Consider the following 16,746-nt stretch of genomic DNA (forward strand, 5'->3'; position numbering starts at 1 on the left):
TGTGATGGAATGAATGATGACACGGTCACTAACGCAGTAACTGAAGTGAGTTGAATGCAGTGACTTAGGTGAGTGTGACATATTAACTGAAGTGAGTGAGATGTGATGATTGAGGGATTTGAGATATAATGATTCAGGTGAGTGTGACATAGTGACTGAGGGGAGGGAGATGTGGTGTGTGATGCCATGAGGTATTGTGACTAATGGTAATATCTTCCGATTACAAAGTAAAGCGAGAAAAGGTGAGCACCAGAGGTGAGCTGAAGTCACTGAATGGTGTGACTCACAGTGACCATATATTTTATTGAGCTTTTCTCCTTTGCAAATATCTATCACATTATATCCAAAATAATGGATGGCATGGATCAGCACTGACTCCTTGATTGTTTATTTTTTTTTAAATAATCGAATCCCTACAGTTTGGAAGCAAGCCATTCGAGACCACACTGACACTCCAAAGAGTATCACACCCAGACCCTATTCCTGTAAACTGGCATTTCCCATTGCTAACCCAACACTCCTGAATACTCTGGAGCAAGTTAATAAGGCCAATCCACCTAAAAGGCACATCATTAGACCGTGGGAGTAAACCAGAGCATCCAGTGGAAACCCACGTAGTTATGGGAAGAATGAGCAGACTTCACCAGACAGGCCGCCGAGGCTGAAACTGAACGCGAGTCCCTGGTGCTTTGAGGCAGCAGTGCTAGCCACTGAGCTACCGTGCCACTGATGTTGTTGTGGTAGGTTGGGGGAGGGGGGGGGGGGTAATGTTTGGATTTGGACACGGAGACACGTCAGTGGCATATTGGAGATAACTCTGAGAAGCGCAAGAATATTCAAATTGGAAAAACGTGGACAATGTCAAACGAATACTCAATGTCAAAAGAGAGAACTCGGAGAAATAGAGGGACTTGTGGTGCTCTAAGCAGGTCGCTAAAAGTGGAAAGAGAACGCATTGGGATAGTTAAGGAGGAATACATAATTCTTGCTTTTTTAAATTTTGCCATAGATTATAAGAGCAAGGGCTGCACATTGGCGAAGTGCAGGACTTTGGTTATTCACAGCAGGGATATTGCAAGGCGTTCTGGTTACCAGACTTAAAATGCGATGTGATTGTGTTGGATACCCGATCCAAAGGAGATTCACCTGCTTGTTGCCTATGGTGCAGCATCTTCGCAATGAATAAAAGCTGCATATTTTTGGCTACTTCTGTGAAGCAGAGAAATTTGAAAGAAGACCTGATAGAGGTCCAAAAGATCATGAGGAAAATTGTCAAGAGTTTCGAGAAAGTATTTGTGCTGATATACATGAGAAACCTTCCCCCTCCCACCTCCGTCTCCACCAGTCGAAGTAATAATGAGATGTCATAATTTTAAAGTGGCTTTGATTGGATTCAAGGAAGAACCATTTCACCAAGATGGTGGATGGTGGTGCTTGCATGAACACTTACAATGCTATACCATTCACGGCTATGAGCCAATTGTTGGATAGGACGAGTGTACTCATTGGTGTCTTGTGGCAACACAGACTCAATGGCCCGAAGGACTCTTCTGGGCTGCTTTATTCCCTGATTATACGGTTCTATCTTATAAACATAATATTAGCAAGAACAAATCCAGCCTGGAATTTAGCAGAAAGATCTTTGCTCTGACAGTGGGAACACTGTTTGCAAATGGATTCGAAGGTGTGAAAATGTAAAGTTGCTCATTTTAGAAGGAAGGCTAACAGAACAGAGTACTAGAACCTTGTGCAACATTGAAAATTCTTGCTCAAAGAATTACCGGGTGCTTGTGTTTATTTAAAGCTGAGATGACAGATTCCTAATCATGAGAGAAGACAAGGATTATGGGGAAAAGCAATTAAGTGGAAATATCTGATTAGCCAAAATTGTAGTGAATGGAAGAGATAGCAAAGGGTCCAAATGGCTGATTGCTGTTCTACATTTTTTATGGCCCTAACTTTTTAATGTCTCACTAAATAAGATACAGCTCAGGAAAAAAATTCATTCCAACAAAAGGAGGGAAGCTGGGTTTAAGCATGTAGCAGAAATAAAGAGGAGTTGTGGACTGTTCGAAGAGATAGAATATAGGACTTAGAACATAGAAGATTGCAGTGCACTATAGGCCCTTCAGCCCTTGATGTGGCGCAGACCTGTGAAACCAGTCTGAAGCCCATATAACCTACACTAGGTTATCTCTTGTGCATGCCTACTCAATGATCATTTAAATTCCCTTAAAGGTGGCGAATCTGCTACTTTTGCAGGCAGTGCGTTTTACGCTCCAACTATTTTCTGAGTAAAGAATCAGACACTGACAGTAATGTGAGGAGATCTGGGATTCACATCTTTGTAAAGGTGTACTGTCCTTGGAGGGATAATGATGTAGGTTATAGGTTGTAGGAATAACACATAGACTTCGGGAGTGAATGGACAAATTAGGCCTGTTTCTCTGATCAGAGTCTTCAAATATGAACAGAAGAAAGAAAATAAAGAAATATCAGTATTTCCACTGGAAATTCTAGAAATAGAGAGGATAGTCTCAGGATTGGGACTAAATGGTTCTGGTGAAAAGTTAGGAAGCAGTTCCAGACAGAAGGGCTGGTAGATTTTTTGAAATCTTTTCCATAAACAGCAGTATATGCTGGATCAATGTTTCTTTTTAAATCAGAGACAGCTTTTCTTCCGTGTCTGAATGACGTAAAGGATGAAGGAATGTGGAATAAAGGAATGAAGCAAGTGGCTGGTCGATGGATTTATTCCTCAGATCAGCCATGAGTTTATTGTGGTAAATTGACAAGAAAATACCTTTTATTCGGTTACTTATTACGAAATCTCGCAGACAATCAAATACTGAAACAACAGTTCAGAATTTATTCCACGTAGTACCAAATATCAGACCTCACAAGTAAGTAAGCACAATCCTGCGACCCAACTTCTCTGCTAACTGATTAATGTTAGGACAGGACCTCAACCAACTGACATTTCCAGGATTCGGCGCTTCTTCGGAGCTGTTCTATTGTTTGCTCTTTTTCAGCGTTTCATATTTTGATCTCAGAAGTGACAAACTGGTGACTTTTTGTTTTAAAGTCCTTTCATTGAAATTACTGCAAATCTGCAAAGTGCCTTCGTATAAAAAGTATTTTCGTTGTTTCTTGTTACATTTGGCCTTAACTACCTGTTAGCAGGTACAGTTCTCCTGTAATTAACTCCGTAAAGTAGGATTTATGAAATGTTATACGGATTGACTGTCTGCATTGACTGCCTGCAGGTCGTGTGCTTTTTCAGCAAAACCACAATGTATTTGCAGACACATTGCATTTTTGCTGAAAAATCACACGACCTGCAGGCAAGAGAAAGTTGGCACTGCAGATGCTGGAGATCAGAGTCGAGAGTGAGGTGCTGGAAATGCACAGCAGGTCAGGCAGCATCAGAGGAGCAAGAGAATCAATGTTTCGGGCATAAGGCTTCCCCAGGAATGTAGTTCGGGGTGGGAGTATGAGGGATAAACAGGGGGGAGTGTCGTCTTCGGGAGAGGTAGCTGGGATTGTGACTGGTGGGTGAACGTGGGAGTGTGAGTGAGAGGTCAGGGAGGAAGTGGGGACAGATAGGTAGGAAGGAAGATGGACAGATCAAGAGGGCGGTGCTGGGTTGGAGGTTTGGGACTTGATTAAGGTGAGGAGAGGGGAAATGAGGAAAATGGTGATATCTACATTGATCCCGTGCAGTGTCACAACGTGGAAGAGGAGACATTCTTCTTTCAGGTGTCAGATGGTTAGGGTTTGGTGGTGGAGAAATCTGAGGACCTGCAGTCCTTGGCGGATTGGGAGGGGAAGTTAAAGTATTCAACCACGGGGAAATGGAGTTGCTTCGTGTGGGTGTCACAGAGATGTGGGTGCAGGATTTGCATTTCGCAAGGTCACCACCCCCCTCACTTCCATCCAAAGCCTTAAAGGGTCCTTACACATCTGTCAGAAATGTATGTGTACTTCCACACACGTCATCTACTGTATCCATTACAGACAATTTTGTTGACATTCCACTGAGGAGACAGGAGGCCAATTTGTGGATCATTTCAGGGAACATCTCTATGTCACTCGCACCAACCAACCTCACCAACCCGTCGCTGAACACCTTAACTCTCCCTCCCACTCCACTACAGACACGTAAGTGCTGGGCCTCCTCCATCACTAAAAACCCTCACCACTCGACGTCTCATCTTCCACCGTGAGACACAGAACCACACTGGATCAATGTGAACATCATCAGTTTCCTTGTTTTCCCTCCCCCCACCTTATCCCAGTCCCAAGCTTCCAACACAGCACTGCCAACTTGACCTGTCCACCTTCCTTCCCACCGGTATTCTTTACCCTCCTCTCCGACTAACACTTTCACTCACAACTTCATCTACCTGACACTTTCTCATCTACCTTCCTCCCAGCCCCATTTCCCTGCTATTTACCTCTCAGCACTCACGGCCCACAAGCCTCATTCATGATGAAGGGCTTATGCTCGAAATGGCGATTCTCCTGCTCCTTGAATGCTGCCTGACTTGCTGTACTTTTCCAGCACCACACTCACAGCTTGCAGGCCGTCAATCCATGTAACAGCTTATAAATTTCTACTTTGAAAATAGAACGCCTGACTCAAGAGTGTGACAGAGACATACTCTAACCTCAGACATTTAATATATTCTCTGAGCTGAGATGTCACATTTTCTTTCGATAAAACATTAGATTATCTCGAGAATATGTCTTAATAGAAGTTCTGGGACGTACATATTAACGAACCGAACCAATCAAAGATGAAAATTGTACCAGCAATCTAGGTTTGCTCAATATATCGTTTTAATTGAATGACACTGCGATCTTTTGCTGTAAATTCTGTGTCTTATGATCCTGTCCCACTAGTTTCCTGTCAAAGGAGCAGCGCTTTGAAAGCTGGTGCTTTGAAGCAAACCTTTTGGACTATGATTCTGGTACTGTGTGATTTTTAACTTTGTCCACCCCTGTCCTACATTGGCACCACCACATCATCTGATGCAACTGTACACAATTATGAGGGGCAATTCCAGTGTGGAATGTAAATCAGCTGTACTCTTGGTTGGACGGCTCAAAAGCAAAGGGGCAGATTTTTTAATGCTGAAGTGCATGAGATTTGAAAGGAACTTCACCCATCGTCTCGTGTAGATGGTGTCTGAAATGGACTGTCTGGGAAAGTATTGCAAATGGGTAACCTCACGACTTTCATAAGTTCCTACGATGAGCATTCGTGGCGTCATTGAACTCAATGCTTTGGCCTATTCATGGGAAATGGGATCAGTGTTTTTTTCTTTGCCATGCAATTTCACAGACTGAGGGGCCTGTTTGATGTTGAACTATTTTATGATTCTGTGATTCAGAGAATAACACGTCTCTCTTGTTTTGTAACAGTGCTGAATATCACTATCAAACATTTTTTGTCACACAGTTTCAGAATCTGGAAACACTGACCCGTGTGTGTCTCACAAAGTGTTGGTAGATCCCTGGAGAAGTTTGAATTGCACTGAGACTGAATGTACTGGTAAAGCAGAATGTGATGTGCAACTTAAACACGGATGGTATCGATTCAAAAGGTAATACAGATTTCTACCTGGCAATAATCCATTCAAGATGGATAATGTGCTTTTCATCATGAGACTACCTTTGTTTGACTGCATGGACGGGAACTGGGTGAAGTCAGAACCATCAGGTGGAAAAATAACTGATTAAACATTGTGACAGGATGGCCTCTAAGAAGGATTTGTTCCATCTTGTTTCTCGAGGAAACAAGTGTCGTGAACATTACCACGATAATCTACTCCATGTAAAGATGATTCAATAGTTTTGGTTCTTTCATAAAAGTGGACAAAAGAAGCATGAGCGTGAGAGTCTGGCTCACACAGTAATAGTGTTTTAGTTTTTGCTGTCAGTTGTTGGAGTTGGGCTTTTCGGAATTGGAACTGAAGACACAACCCTCTCTCTGCTGTAAAAACGAAATAGATGAGGTCTCATTCTGCTGCTATAGTTGTGCTTTGTCCTGCACTGGAGAAAATCACAAACATGGGAAGTCCACTTCCTGACTTTGCTTTTTTGTCAAGGATGTGTTTCTGAAATGGTACTCTGATGGAACAGTTGATGAGTCATCGTTAATATATAATTACTTCATCAAGTATTTAGATAGAATTAAAGTCATGCCAATTTTTTTGTATTTTAACTCTAGACTGGGGAAAAAATGCATTTTGCTAAAACCATTAGTTTGACCAAATATAATCACATCTGGAAAGCCACGCTTTGTGCTTCCTTTTTAATAAGATAAAGGATATGTCAAGGTTATCTCATGACAGGTATTGATGGATTTGGTCTGATGTGCAACAATGTAAATAGGCACCGATGAAGAGGGCTCAGAGAGACACAGGAGAAACGATATCAGTTTCTGTATGACGAACAAAATAGCGCCATAGTAAGGCCAAGGGTGATAAATCTAGACAGATGGAGACATTTTAAACAGGAGGAGAAGAACATATTGAGCCTCACAGGTTGTGAAGGGGATGCAACGAGTTTACAGAATTATATTGATAAGCTAATGGGTGGCAAAGTAGTTAGCACTGCTGCTTCACAGCGCCAGAGACCTGGGTTCGATTCCTGCCTTCGGGCGATAGCCTGTGTGGAGTTTGCACATTCTCCCCGTGTCTGCGTGGGTTTGCTCCGGTTTCCTCCCACTGTCCAAATATGTGCAGGTTAGATGAATTGGCCATGGTAAATTGTCCATAGTGTGAGGTACACGGGCAAATATGGGGGAATGGGTCTAGGTGCGTTGGTGTTCGGAGGGTCAGTGTGGACTTGTTGGGCCGAAGGGCCTGTTTTCACACTGCAAGTAATTTATCTAATCGTCAGGTTAAAGAAGTGGGCAATAAATTGGGCGTCATGAGAATTTGAGAACTTTGGAAGTTAGACCATATAACAATGTAAATGGGGGCTGGTATAGGTGCAGTAAGCTGCAACACAAACGGCCCTGCGTTTTCTTATGAACGAGACAAAGAAATAAAGCAAACAGAGACAGAAAGTAATCAGAAAGGCTAATCAGAAAATCTGTCATTATATCAAGGATTTGTCGCATAAATGAGTGGAAGACTTGAAGTAGAGGTAGATCGACTGAGGTCTCGATGCTCCTCCCGATGTTGGTTGCCATAAGCATCAATGGCTGAGGGGTAAACTGATAGAATTTATAAAGTCACGAGGGGAATGCAGACCTTCAATTGTCAAGGTCTTTTTTGTAATTTCTGGGGAGGGGAGTCCAAACCTAGATGGCATAGCTTTAAATGATTTTGTCCAGAGGTAATGGTAATCTGTGCTTACTGTCCATGAGGAGACTAAGTGGAAACCTCTCACATTATGAAAGAGATGTTTAGATAGATACTTACAATGTTAAAGCAAAGTAGGTTGATGGACAAGCACTTGGAAATTTGGTTTTCAAACTGTTTTTGACTGTTGCAACACAATGAGATAAAGGACTTTTTTTTTCATATGCTCCAAACCTCTATGGGTCCATGATGAGCCTCTGAGGAAGGTTAACCTGCTTTGGGATGGGAAGTATGGTGACGTCAATGAACTTTAATTGGGTATGCTGTTATGGAAGATTGCCATCATTAGCTTTCTCTGTGATTGCTGTTTCAGCTCCGGTGGATGGAAGATGCCAGAGGTGGCTGTCCCACCACGTCACTGCTCGACACGTGGAACAGCGTGGTTACAGGGTAATTTCATAACTTATTAAACAGATGTTCACTGTCCAGCACTGTTCACATTGATTACATTCTTCAATACTGATAAACCTTATTACAGGTTCTCATCCCACCGTGGCCGATGGGGAAGTGACCAGGAGAGTGTGTATAAACTGGGATAAAAATCCATGTTACTGGGTCCATGAGATAAAGATCAAAAACTGCAGCAGTTACTTTGTTTATGAACTGAAGGCGTTGCCTCAGTGTGCTGCCTACTGCACAGGTACAGTTCTCTTTTTACATTACTCACAAGGGCAACTTTGGGGTGTCTCACTCCACAAAGAAAATATCATTCCAATGACTTTGGAAGTAGTTTGAACTTTCAATCACTGAGTCGTTGAAAACTTTTGAAATACAATATACGAAAGCGAGCCGAGTTAATTGAAAAGAGGAAGAGAACATTATGTAGTTGGGAAGTCACTGCGCTCAGACAAGACGTGAATAGAATGTAACAATCCGCCACTGCAGCACAGAATGATTGGCAATGTGAAAGCTCCTCCCTGTCTTAATTATGAAAGGAAACAATCCACAGAAACAGGATGCTGGTTTCCAAGGCATAACATCCAACTTCTTTCGGTCGAAGCACTCCTCTCCCTTAAGCCATGAAATTCAATTCGCTTTAGTTCCTACATTCTACCACATCTTAATCAATGCCTCACACTCCCCCGGTGAACATTTCTAACTTCCCTCAACAACAGTATCATGCTCATTATAATAACTACATCACTCTGCAATCTGTTATGATGTCCCTCTCATGTCAGAAAACACATCCCAGTACCTCAATCACTACATCCCACTGTCCTGAGATATTATATTACATTTTCCACTGTCACGACATTGCACTCACTTGAGTCACCATGTTCTACTCCCATCCTCACTGCATCCATTTCATAAACGCAAGTTGGACCTGCTGGGCTGAGCTGTCTGTTTATGTGGTGTAAAATTCACTTTCCCAGTTACAGTGCACTGTCAAAGTTTCGGTCTCTCATTTCTTGGTCTTAACACAGTACTGCCATCTACTCAAAGGACACATCGAATCCTCGTCTCATTCCCACATTAATTTGAGAACATTTCACAAATGCGACAGAGAATGTAGGATATGAAAATAAAATGAACACCTCACAAGCAGGGATTTAAATGAATTTGTCCCCACTCACTTAGTACAATTACTGCGGAGACAAAAGATCTGATGGTGAAGTGTTTTTCTTTCAGTTATAGGGAGCAGCAGCAATCACTGCTGTCAATGTTTATTCAGGAAAATCACAAAGGGCATAGATCCGTATCTGTTATTAAATCTGGGAAAGGCACTGTGTTTCGGCATTATATTTGTATCAGTTATTGGTGGGAAGTTGGGTGGCTGACTGATCCAGCATTTACTGGCCGTGCATAATTGTCCTTGAGAAAATGGAGATGCAACAGCTTCTTGATTAGTTCCAGTGTGTATGTTGGTGGATGACCCACAATGTCCATAGTGAGGGAGTTCCAGCATTTTGACAGTAAAGGCGCAGCGATACATTTCGAAGTAATGATGGTGATTGTCTCGGACACATTCTTGCAAGTTGTCTTGTCCCCATGTGTTTGCTCCCCATGATCGTGTAGATGGAAGCAGTCGTGGGTTTGAAAGGTGCTGTCTGAAGATCTTGAGTGAATTCTGTAGTGCATTTTTAAAGTAGTACAAAACATGCTCCTGAATGTTGGTGGTGGAAAAACAGATGTTTGTGGTTGTAATGAAAATCAAGAGGAATACTTCAGCGTTGTTGATGCTGCTTCCATCCTGAGTACTGCCTTGGAAGTGTTGAGCAGTCTTCTGGGAGTCAGAAGGCATGTTCCTGCCGCAGAATTCCTAACCTGGATTTATTGTCGCCATCTTTTAGTGGCAAATCTATATGAGTCACCCCAAGGATGCTAATAATGGCTAATGTTTCCAACTGTGTTCCGCTTTTCCATCATCGAGGATGGGGGCATTTGTAGCTCCTCCTGCAATGATTTGTTCGGTAAAAACACCATTCACTGCATGTGGCACTTCTGATCCATTGTTTACAGATCGCTTATATCTGTCTACCATTTGCAGATTATGTTGTTTGGCATAAGACCATAAAACCAAATGACATACAAGCAGAGCTAGGCCATTCAGCCCATCGAGTCTGCTCCGCCATTCAATCATGACTGATAATTTTCTCAAGCCATAAACCTTGATCGACTTGAAAAACCCATCTATCTCAGTCTGAAATACACTCAATGTTCTCGTCTCCACAGCCTTCTGTGGCAATCAAGTTCAAAGACTCAACACGCTCGAGTTAACCTCCGTTCTAAAAGATGTCCCTTTACTATAAGGCTGTGGTGTCGTGACCTAGGCTCTCCTGCCCATAGAGACACCTTTCCAAACTTTACTCTGACTAGGCTCTGTATGTTTCAAATATGACCCTTCTCCTTCTCAACTCCATCGAGTATAGACCCAGAGTCCGCAAACGTTCTTCATATGTTATGTTTTTCATTTCTGGGATCATTCTCATGAATGGTTTCTGTGCATTAGCCAGGGACAATATATCCATTCTGAGATACAGGGTCTCAAAACAGTGCACAATACAAATGTAGCCTGACTAGAGTTTCATAGATCCTCAGAAGTAAATCCCTGCTTTAATATTCCAGTCCATTCAGAACAATTGCCTTCATTGCGTATGCCTGCCTAACGATTGACTCAACCTGCAAGTTTACTTTGATGGACTCATGAGCTAGAAGCCCCTTTGCACTTCAGAATTCTACTTTTTTCCCAATTTAGGAAATATTCCATGCCTCTATTCTTCCGACCAAAGTGCATGATCTCACATTTTTCCACATTTTACTCGATATGTTACTTCTTTGCCCACTCTCCTAAGCTGTCCAAATCCTTCTGCAGCCTCCCCCACAATGTTACCAGTGCATATACCTTTCTTTGTTTTCACTGTAGTCTTAGCCAGAATAACCTCAGTTTCTTCATCTGGATCATTAATGTATGAAATGAAAAGTTGTAGCACCAAAACTGAGCTTTGCAGAACAGCACTTGTCACCTGCTTCCATCCTGAGAAGTACCTGTTAATCTCCACTCTCAGATTTCTGCCAGACAGCTGTAACGGCATAGCGGTGAACCCCTCAGTTAATTAAAACAAACACCCAAAAATAAAACTCACCATCAATCGTAATCGATTAGTATGAGTAAAACAGAACTCCTAAATCCAACCTTTTTTTTTATAAAAGGCATCAATTTATTTTTTAATGCTAAGAGTGCACATTGAAGAACAGCTATCCACACCTCTAATACCCTCGCATCTCTTAACTGCTTATTATCAGCCTCCAACTCTATAACAATATACTGTTCCAATAAAACACTAATTAAAATTACATTAAGGTTCTCCCTGGGTGGTCTTCCTTCATTTATTGCGGATGTACCTTTCACAGAGACTGTTTTAAATTACAGTTGACACGTCAATACTCTGCCTGACGTTTAAAATGCTTGTTTTTTAATATCCAAACATCAGATCGTCTCATTGGTTCGAGGTTAACAGAGCAATAAGTTCAAACACGATTTTTTTTAGTATCCTGGTGCATAATTTAAGCAGTTTGGTTACATTCGGATTGTTGTCAAACAGCAATGAACTCAGGTATCTATGTCACAGCCAAATGTTACATATTTTCAATGTTCCACTCCACTCAGCTAGTTAGTTATACGACAGATGCTTGTCAGCTCTCAGTGCATACAGCATTTACTCTCTCTTCGAGATAACGGACACACCTTCAACTTCATAAGACATCCAAGCTGCTATCTATACTGGCACCATACCTCTGATACCATGGACCCTCATCTTAGTCAGTAGTCTCCTGTGAGGCATTTTGTCAAAGACTTTCTTGAACTCCAGTTAGATAGCAGCCTCTCCTCAGTCTAACCTGATCATTACTTCCTCAAATAATTTCAGCAGATTTGTCAGGTATGACTTCCCCTTGATGGAACCATGTTGTCTTTCTGTTATTTTCCCATGTGCTTCCAAATACTCAGAAATCTCATCCTTCACAATGGATTCCAGTAGGTTATTCAGGCCCGAAGATGGGCTAATTGGTCAGCAAGTGTTCCTCTTTTGAGTTACTCCCTTTTTAAACAGGGGTGTCATGTTACTGATTTTCCAGTCTTCTGGGAACCTTCCTGTTTATAGCGATTCCTGAATTGTCACCACTGACACCTCCACCATCTCTGCCAATATCTCCCTTCGAACTATTGGGTGTAATACATCTGGTTCAGGTGTGTTTACACCTTCAGGCCACTCTGTTTTTCTCGCACCTTCTCGTTGGTGGTGGTCACCATCCAAAGCTCTGCTCCCTCACTCTCTTGAAATTTTGAGATATTTGCCTGTATTCCACTGTGAAGAATGACGCGAAATAAGTATTTCCATTCTCATCCATTTCCTTGTTCTCCAATGCTATCTCTCCAGCGTCAGTTCCCAGCCGCCCAGCGTCCACGTTGCCCTCTCTTTTGCCCTTGAATTATCTAAAGAAACTCTTGCAGTCTTCCTTTATATTACCGGATAGCTTAACTTCATATTTAAGCTTTGCATTCCTTATTTCTTTTCTGTTGCCCTCTGTTCATCTTTGTGAGCTTCCCAATCTTTTGGTATCCCACGGCCCTTCGCCACATTGTATGTTCTCTGTTTTGCTCTTACGCTATCCCTGACTTCCCTCGTCACTGTGGTTGCCTGAACCTACCTATATCATTGTTCGTTTTCCTCAGTTTGAATCTCTGCTGTGTCTCCTGAATTACTCCCAGAAGCTCCCGCCATTTCTGTTTCACTGCTTTTCATGCTAGGCTCATCTACCAGTCAATTCTACCTCGCTCATCCCTCCCTCAACGATGCTGCATTTTGTAGCTTCATTGAGTTGACGTGGCATTTTTGTGTATGCTTGGTGCTACTCCTGCTGTACCCTCCTGCACATTCCACTAAACAAGGTTAATTCCATCATTTTATTTTAAGGTTTGAGTGGGGAGTATGCTGAACAATATGTTGCCGATTTTGATGGAAGACAATTTTGTTACTGTTGATGTCTGACCGGGCTTTATCGAACCTGAAATTGCTAGATCTGCTTGAAGTCTGTCCCATTTAGCCTGGTGACAGTGCCACATAACACACTGGATGGTTTTTAAATTCGTCTCGACAAGGACTGTGCGGTAGTCACTCTTGACAATATTTTCCTGTGCCAATGCATCTGCAGTCGGCATAGCAATAAAGATGAAAGCAAGTGTATTTTACCCCCTCACCACCTGCTACAGCCCCATTCGAGCAGCTTTATCTTTAGGACCCGAACCGTTGGATCAACAGTGCTACTGCTAATACACTGTCGGTGTTGAATATTGCAACTCCCCACACATCCATTGTCCATTTTGCGCATTTGCCAGACTCGATGCTTATCCCATACATTATGCAGCATGTAGCAGTACTGATTCCTCAGATGTGGTAATCAGCATAAGTTTTCTTAACCATGTTTAATCTGACGTCACAAGATGGCAAGGGACTAGTGTCCATGCAGATGATTTCTAGGTGAACTTCATTCCGATTTGAGGCCACTGTGCAGCCACCTCTGCTAGGACTGTCCTGCAAGTGGGACAAGACATATCTATGATGGCGATAGTGACATCTGGTTAATTGTCTCCACGATTGACGATGTAAGCAAAATTAGGCTGATGACGGAATAATCTGTGAAAAGAATTTGGTAAATTTATCACTATTGTCAGATGTTGCAAGAAACACTTGCAGGGCAACAAGGCTTATTGGACCTTAATCTTTCCCAATGCTTTGTTCAATGCCAGATGATCAATCTGGATTTGTTTCGTTGTTGAAACGTCGAAGCGATTGGTGGAACAGGATAGCTTGCTAGGCCATTTCAGCGGGTATGAACGTCAAGAAAGTTGCTGTAGATCTGTACTCACATGCAGTTCAGAGCAGATGAGGTTTCCTTCCCTGAAAGAGATTAATTAGCCAGTGGCATCATTGTTTTCCAGTAAATGCACATGGATTCATGGCCATCAGTAGATTCTTCATGTCAGATAGGTTACTTTGCATCGAATTAAAATTTCATCATTTGCAGTTTGAAGATTTGAAAACAGGTGCCCATAGCGTTCGCTAAGTCTCTGGATTACTAACTCAGTGAAAATATTACTGGACTCTTGCCTCCATGAAATACGTGGCACGCCAGCAATTTTTGAGAAATAACTGAATTAAAGAGTTCCATCTTTGAATCATTCTTATACTGTACCTCCATTTCTTCACATCCAAACACTGCTGAAAATGAAAATGACATGACATATTCAACTCAGAAGCCGATAGAAACTTCTTCATCAAATAGAGCAGTGACGGCAGAAACAGGTAACAGCCAGAGCTGAATCGCTGAGAAGTATTCTTTACACAATAGCAATGAATACAAGCAGAGTAATGTGCCAGGTGGTTTAGGTGGGACAGATATGGTGGATAAAATTTAGTGGGATTTGCATTTTTGTAAAAGGCGAGTATCAAGGCAGTAATCAGAGTTGCAATAAATAAAGGATCACCCAGTGAGGCTTTGTGGGTGTAGTAGAGAAATAAGACGGGGATGGTGACATTACTGGGGTTGTATTTAAGGCCCCCAAATAATCAATGGGAATTAGAGGAATAAATAAACGGAGATCTTGGAGGTACTTGCAGGAGCAATTGGATTGTTGTAGTAGAAGATTTTGATTATTCTGACATAGACTGGGACTCCCATATTGTTTAGTGTTAGATGGGGTGGAATTTGTTAAGTGCGTTCAGAAAACATTTCAAAATCTGTATACAGAGGTCCGACTCGGGAAGGGACAAATCTTGACTGAATCTTGGAAAATAAGGCAGGACAGCATAACTAAAGTGACAGAGGTGGAACCCTTTGGGACAAGTAACCATCGTTCTATTGACCTTAAAACTGTTTATTAAGAAGGACGAAACACGTCCCCAGAATCAAGTTATAAATTGGGGCAAGGCGAATTTTGATGGAATTACACAGGATTTGCATGAGTTGATTCGAGTAGTTTGTTTGCAGGGAAAGGCATGCGGAATGCCCTTAAAGTGGGATAGTTAGAGGACAAGATCTATATGTTTCTTTGAAGGGGAATGGCAAGATTTGCAGGAATAAGGAACCCTGGAAGCCAATATATATTGAGGCTTTGACCAGAAAAAAAGGAGACATGGCTCAGTTGCATGCAGCTGGAATCAAGGGAATTCCTAGAAGGATATAGGAGGAACAGGAGTTGACTGAGGAGAGAAATCATGAAGGGAAAGTGGGCTCGAAATAGCCGTGGGTGAGTCGGTTATGGAGAATCCAATGAGGTTCCTTAGGTATATTAAAGGAAAAAGAATAACTGGAGAGAGAATAGGACACCTCGAGGAGTATAGTGAACATGTATATTTGGAAGTGCCAGAGATGGGCAATGTCCTCAACGAATATATCTTCTTTATGTTTACGGTGGAGAAAGAGTTTGGAACTGGGCGAAATTAGTGGTCATGTCTTGGGGACATTCATTCTCAGCACAGAGGTGATATTGTACGCACGACAATGTGCGAAGGTGGATCAAACTTCTGGTCCCGACAAAATACATGCAAGAAGCATTCAAGATTCCAGAGAAGAAATTTCGGAGGACCCAGCTGGCAGTCCCATTCTATGTCAGTCATGAGTGTGGTCACGGATGACTCGAGGGTAACAAATGTCGTATTAAGTTTCAACAAGGACAACAAATAAAAATCTTGGAACCATTGACCAACAATCCTAACATCTGGAGTACATACGTTACTTGAGAAAATTCTGGGGTGTAATGTATACATGAATTTGGAAAGGCAAGGTTTGATAAGGAGTAGTCAGCATTGTTTTGTATGTGGGAGATCGTACCTCACAAATTTCTTTGACGAATTGACCAGCAGGATTGACGATGACAAGGCTATTGAGCTCGTCTATGTTGATTTCAGTCAGGTCTTTCATAATGTCCCACGTGGTAGACTGCTCTGGAAAGTTAGATTGCATGGAATCCAGAGGAAGATGGCAATTTGATGCACAATTGTCTTGATGATAGAAAGCAGACCATAATAGTAAAAGGATGCTCTTCCGACTGGAGGCCTTTGAATTGTGGAAGGCCTCAGGGGTCGGTGCTGGGCCCATTCCTGATTGTTATCGCTATTAATGATTTGGATGAGAATGTAGAAATCATGATTAGTAAGTTTCCAGATGACATTAAAAGAGTCAGTGAGGATATTAGGCAGCAGAACCTGAAATATCTGCGAAAGTGGGCTCAGAAATGGAAAATGGAGTTAGATATAGAGAAGTGTGTAGGGTTGCATTTTGGAAACTCAAATCAATGTCGGATTTTCGTGGTGAATGGTAGGGCCTTAAGGAGTACAGTGAAACAGAGAGACCTTGGGGTTCAAGTGCACGATTCTCTGAAGGTGTAATCATAGGTAGACAGGGCATTGAACAATGCTTTGGGCACATTGGTGTTCATCAGTCAGGGTATTGAGCATAGATTTTGGAAGTTATGTTGCAGTTGCACAGGACGTTTACGAGACTGTACTTTTGGGATTGTGTTCAGTATTGAGCCAAAGTCCACTGTGAGATTCTATTCCAAATCTGCTGCATCTTATGCACCAGGTTGGGGCAGCTCTCTGACTTATATCTCTCTGAAAATGCCTCAAATGCCCATGATTCATTCCCTCTCAGTCGAAGTTAATTCTGCGATTGACACTGCCATGAAGGTCAAATCAATCACACTTTCAGTTAGATCCAAAAGTAGATGCAGGATTGAATTCAGGGCACTGAGTGTAAGATGCACGCCTGAAAGGGAGTGTGATTTGTTTGAATGAAAGTTTGTGGTAAAGTAACGTTGAAAGGTACAAAGAATTCACTGAAATGAATATATTGCATCGACTGCTGAGAA

The 16,746-nt window shown here is 42.1% G+C and overlaps 1 protein-coding gene across 5 annotated transcripts in view; it reads left to right on the forward strand.

Annotated features, from left to right (window-relative positions):
- LOC132809105 (mucin-5AC-like) overlaps positions 1–16,746 on the forward strand; it is a 78,436-nt gene that overhangs the window by 23,249 nt on the left and 38,441 nt on the right. For 3 of the 5 annotated variants that reach the window (XM_060822511.1, XM_060822508.1, XM_060822509.1), the window contains 3 exons: positions 5,465–5,609; positions 7,690–7,766; positions 7,855–8,016. The exons of 1 other annotated variant lie outside the window; for it this stretch is intronic. In XM_060822511.1, coding sequence (XP_060678494.1) covers positions 5,465–5,609; positions 7,690–7,766; positions 7,855–8,016 — 384 coding nt within the window. The remainder of the gene's footprint in view (positions 1–5,464; positions 5,610–7,689; positions 7,767–7,854; positions 8,017–16,746) is intronic. One more of the 5 variants, XM_060822510.1, reaches the window with a different exon arrangement.

The sequence above is a fragment of the Hemiscyllium ocellatum genome, unplaced genomic scaffold (genome assembly GCF_020745735.1).
Source record: "Hemiscyllium ocellatum isolate sHemOce1 unplaced genomic scaffold, sHemOce1.pat.X.cur. R10, whole genome shotgun sequence".
Classification (NCBI taxonomy): Eukaryota; Metazoa; Chordata; class Chondrichthyes; order Orectolobiformes; family Hemiscylliidae; genus Hemiscyllium; species Hemiscyllium ocellatum.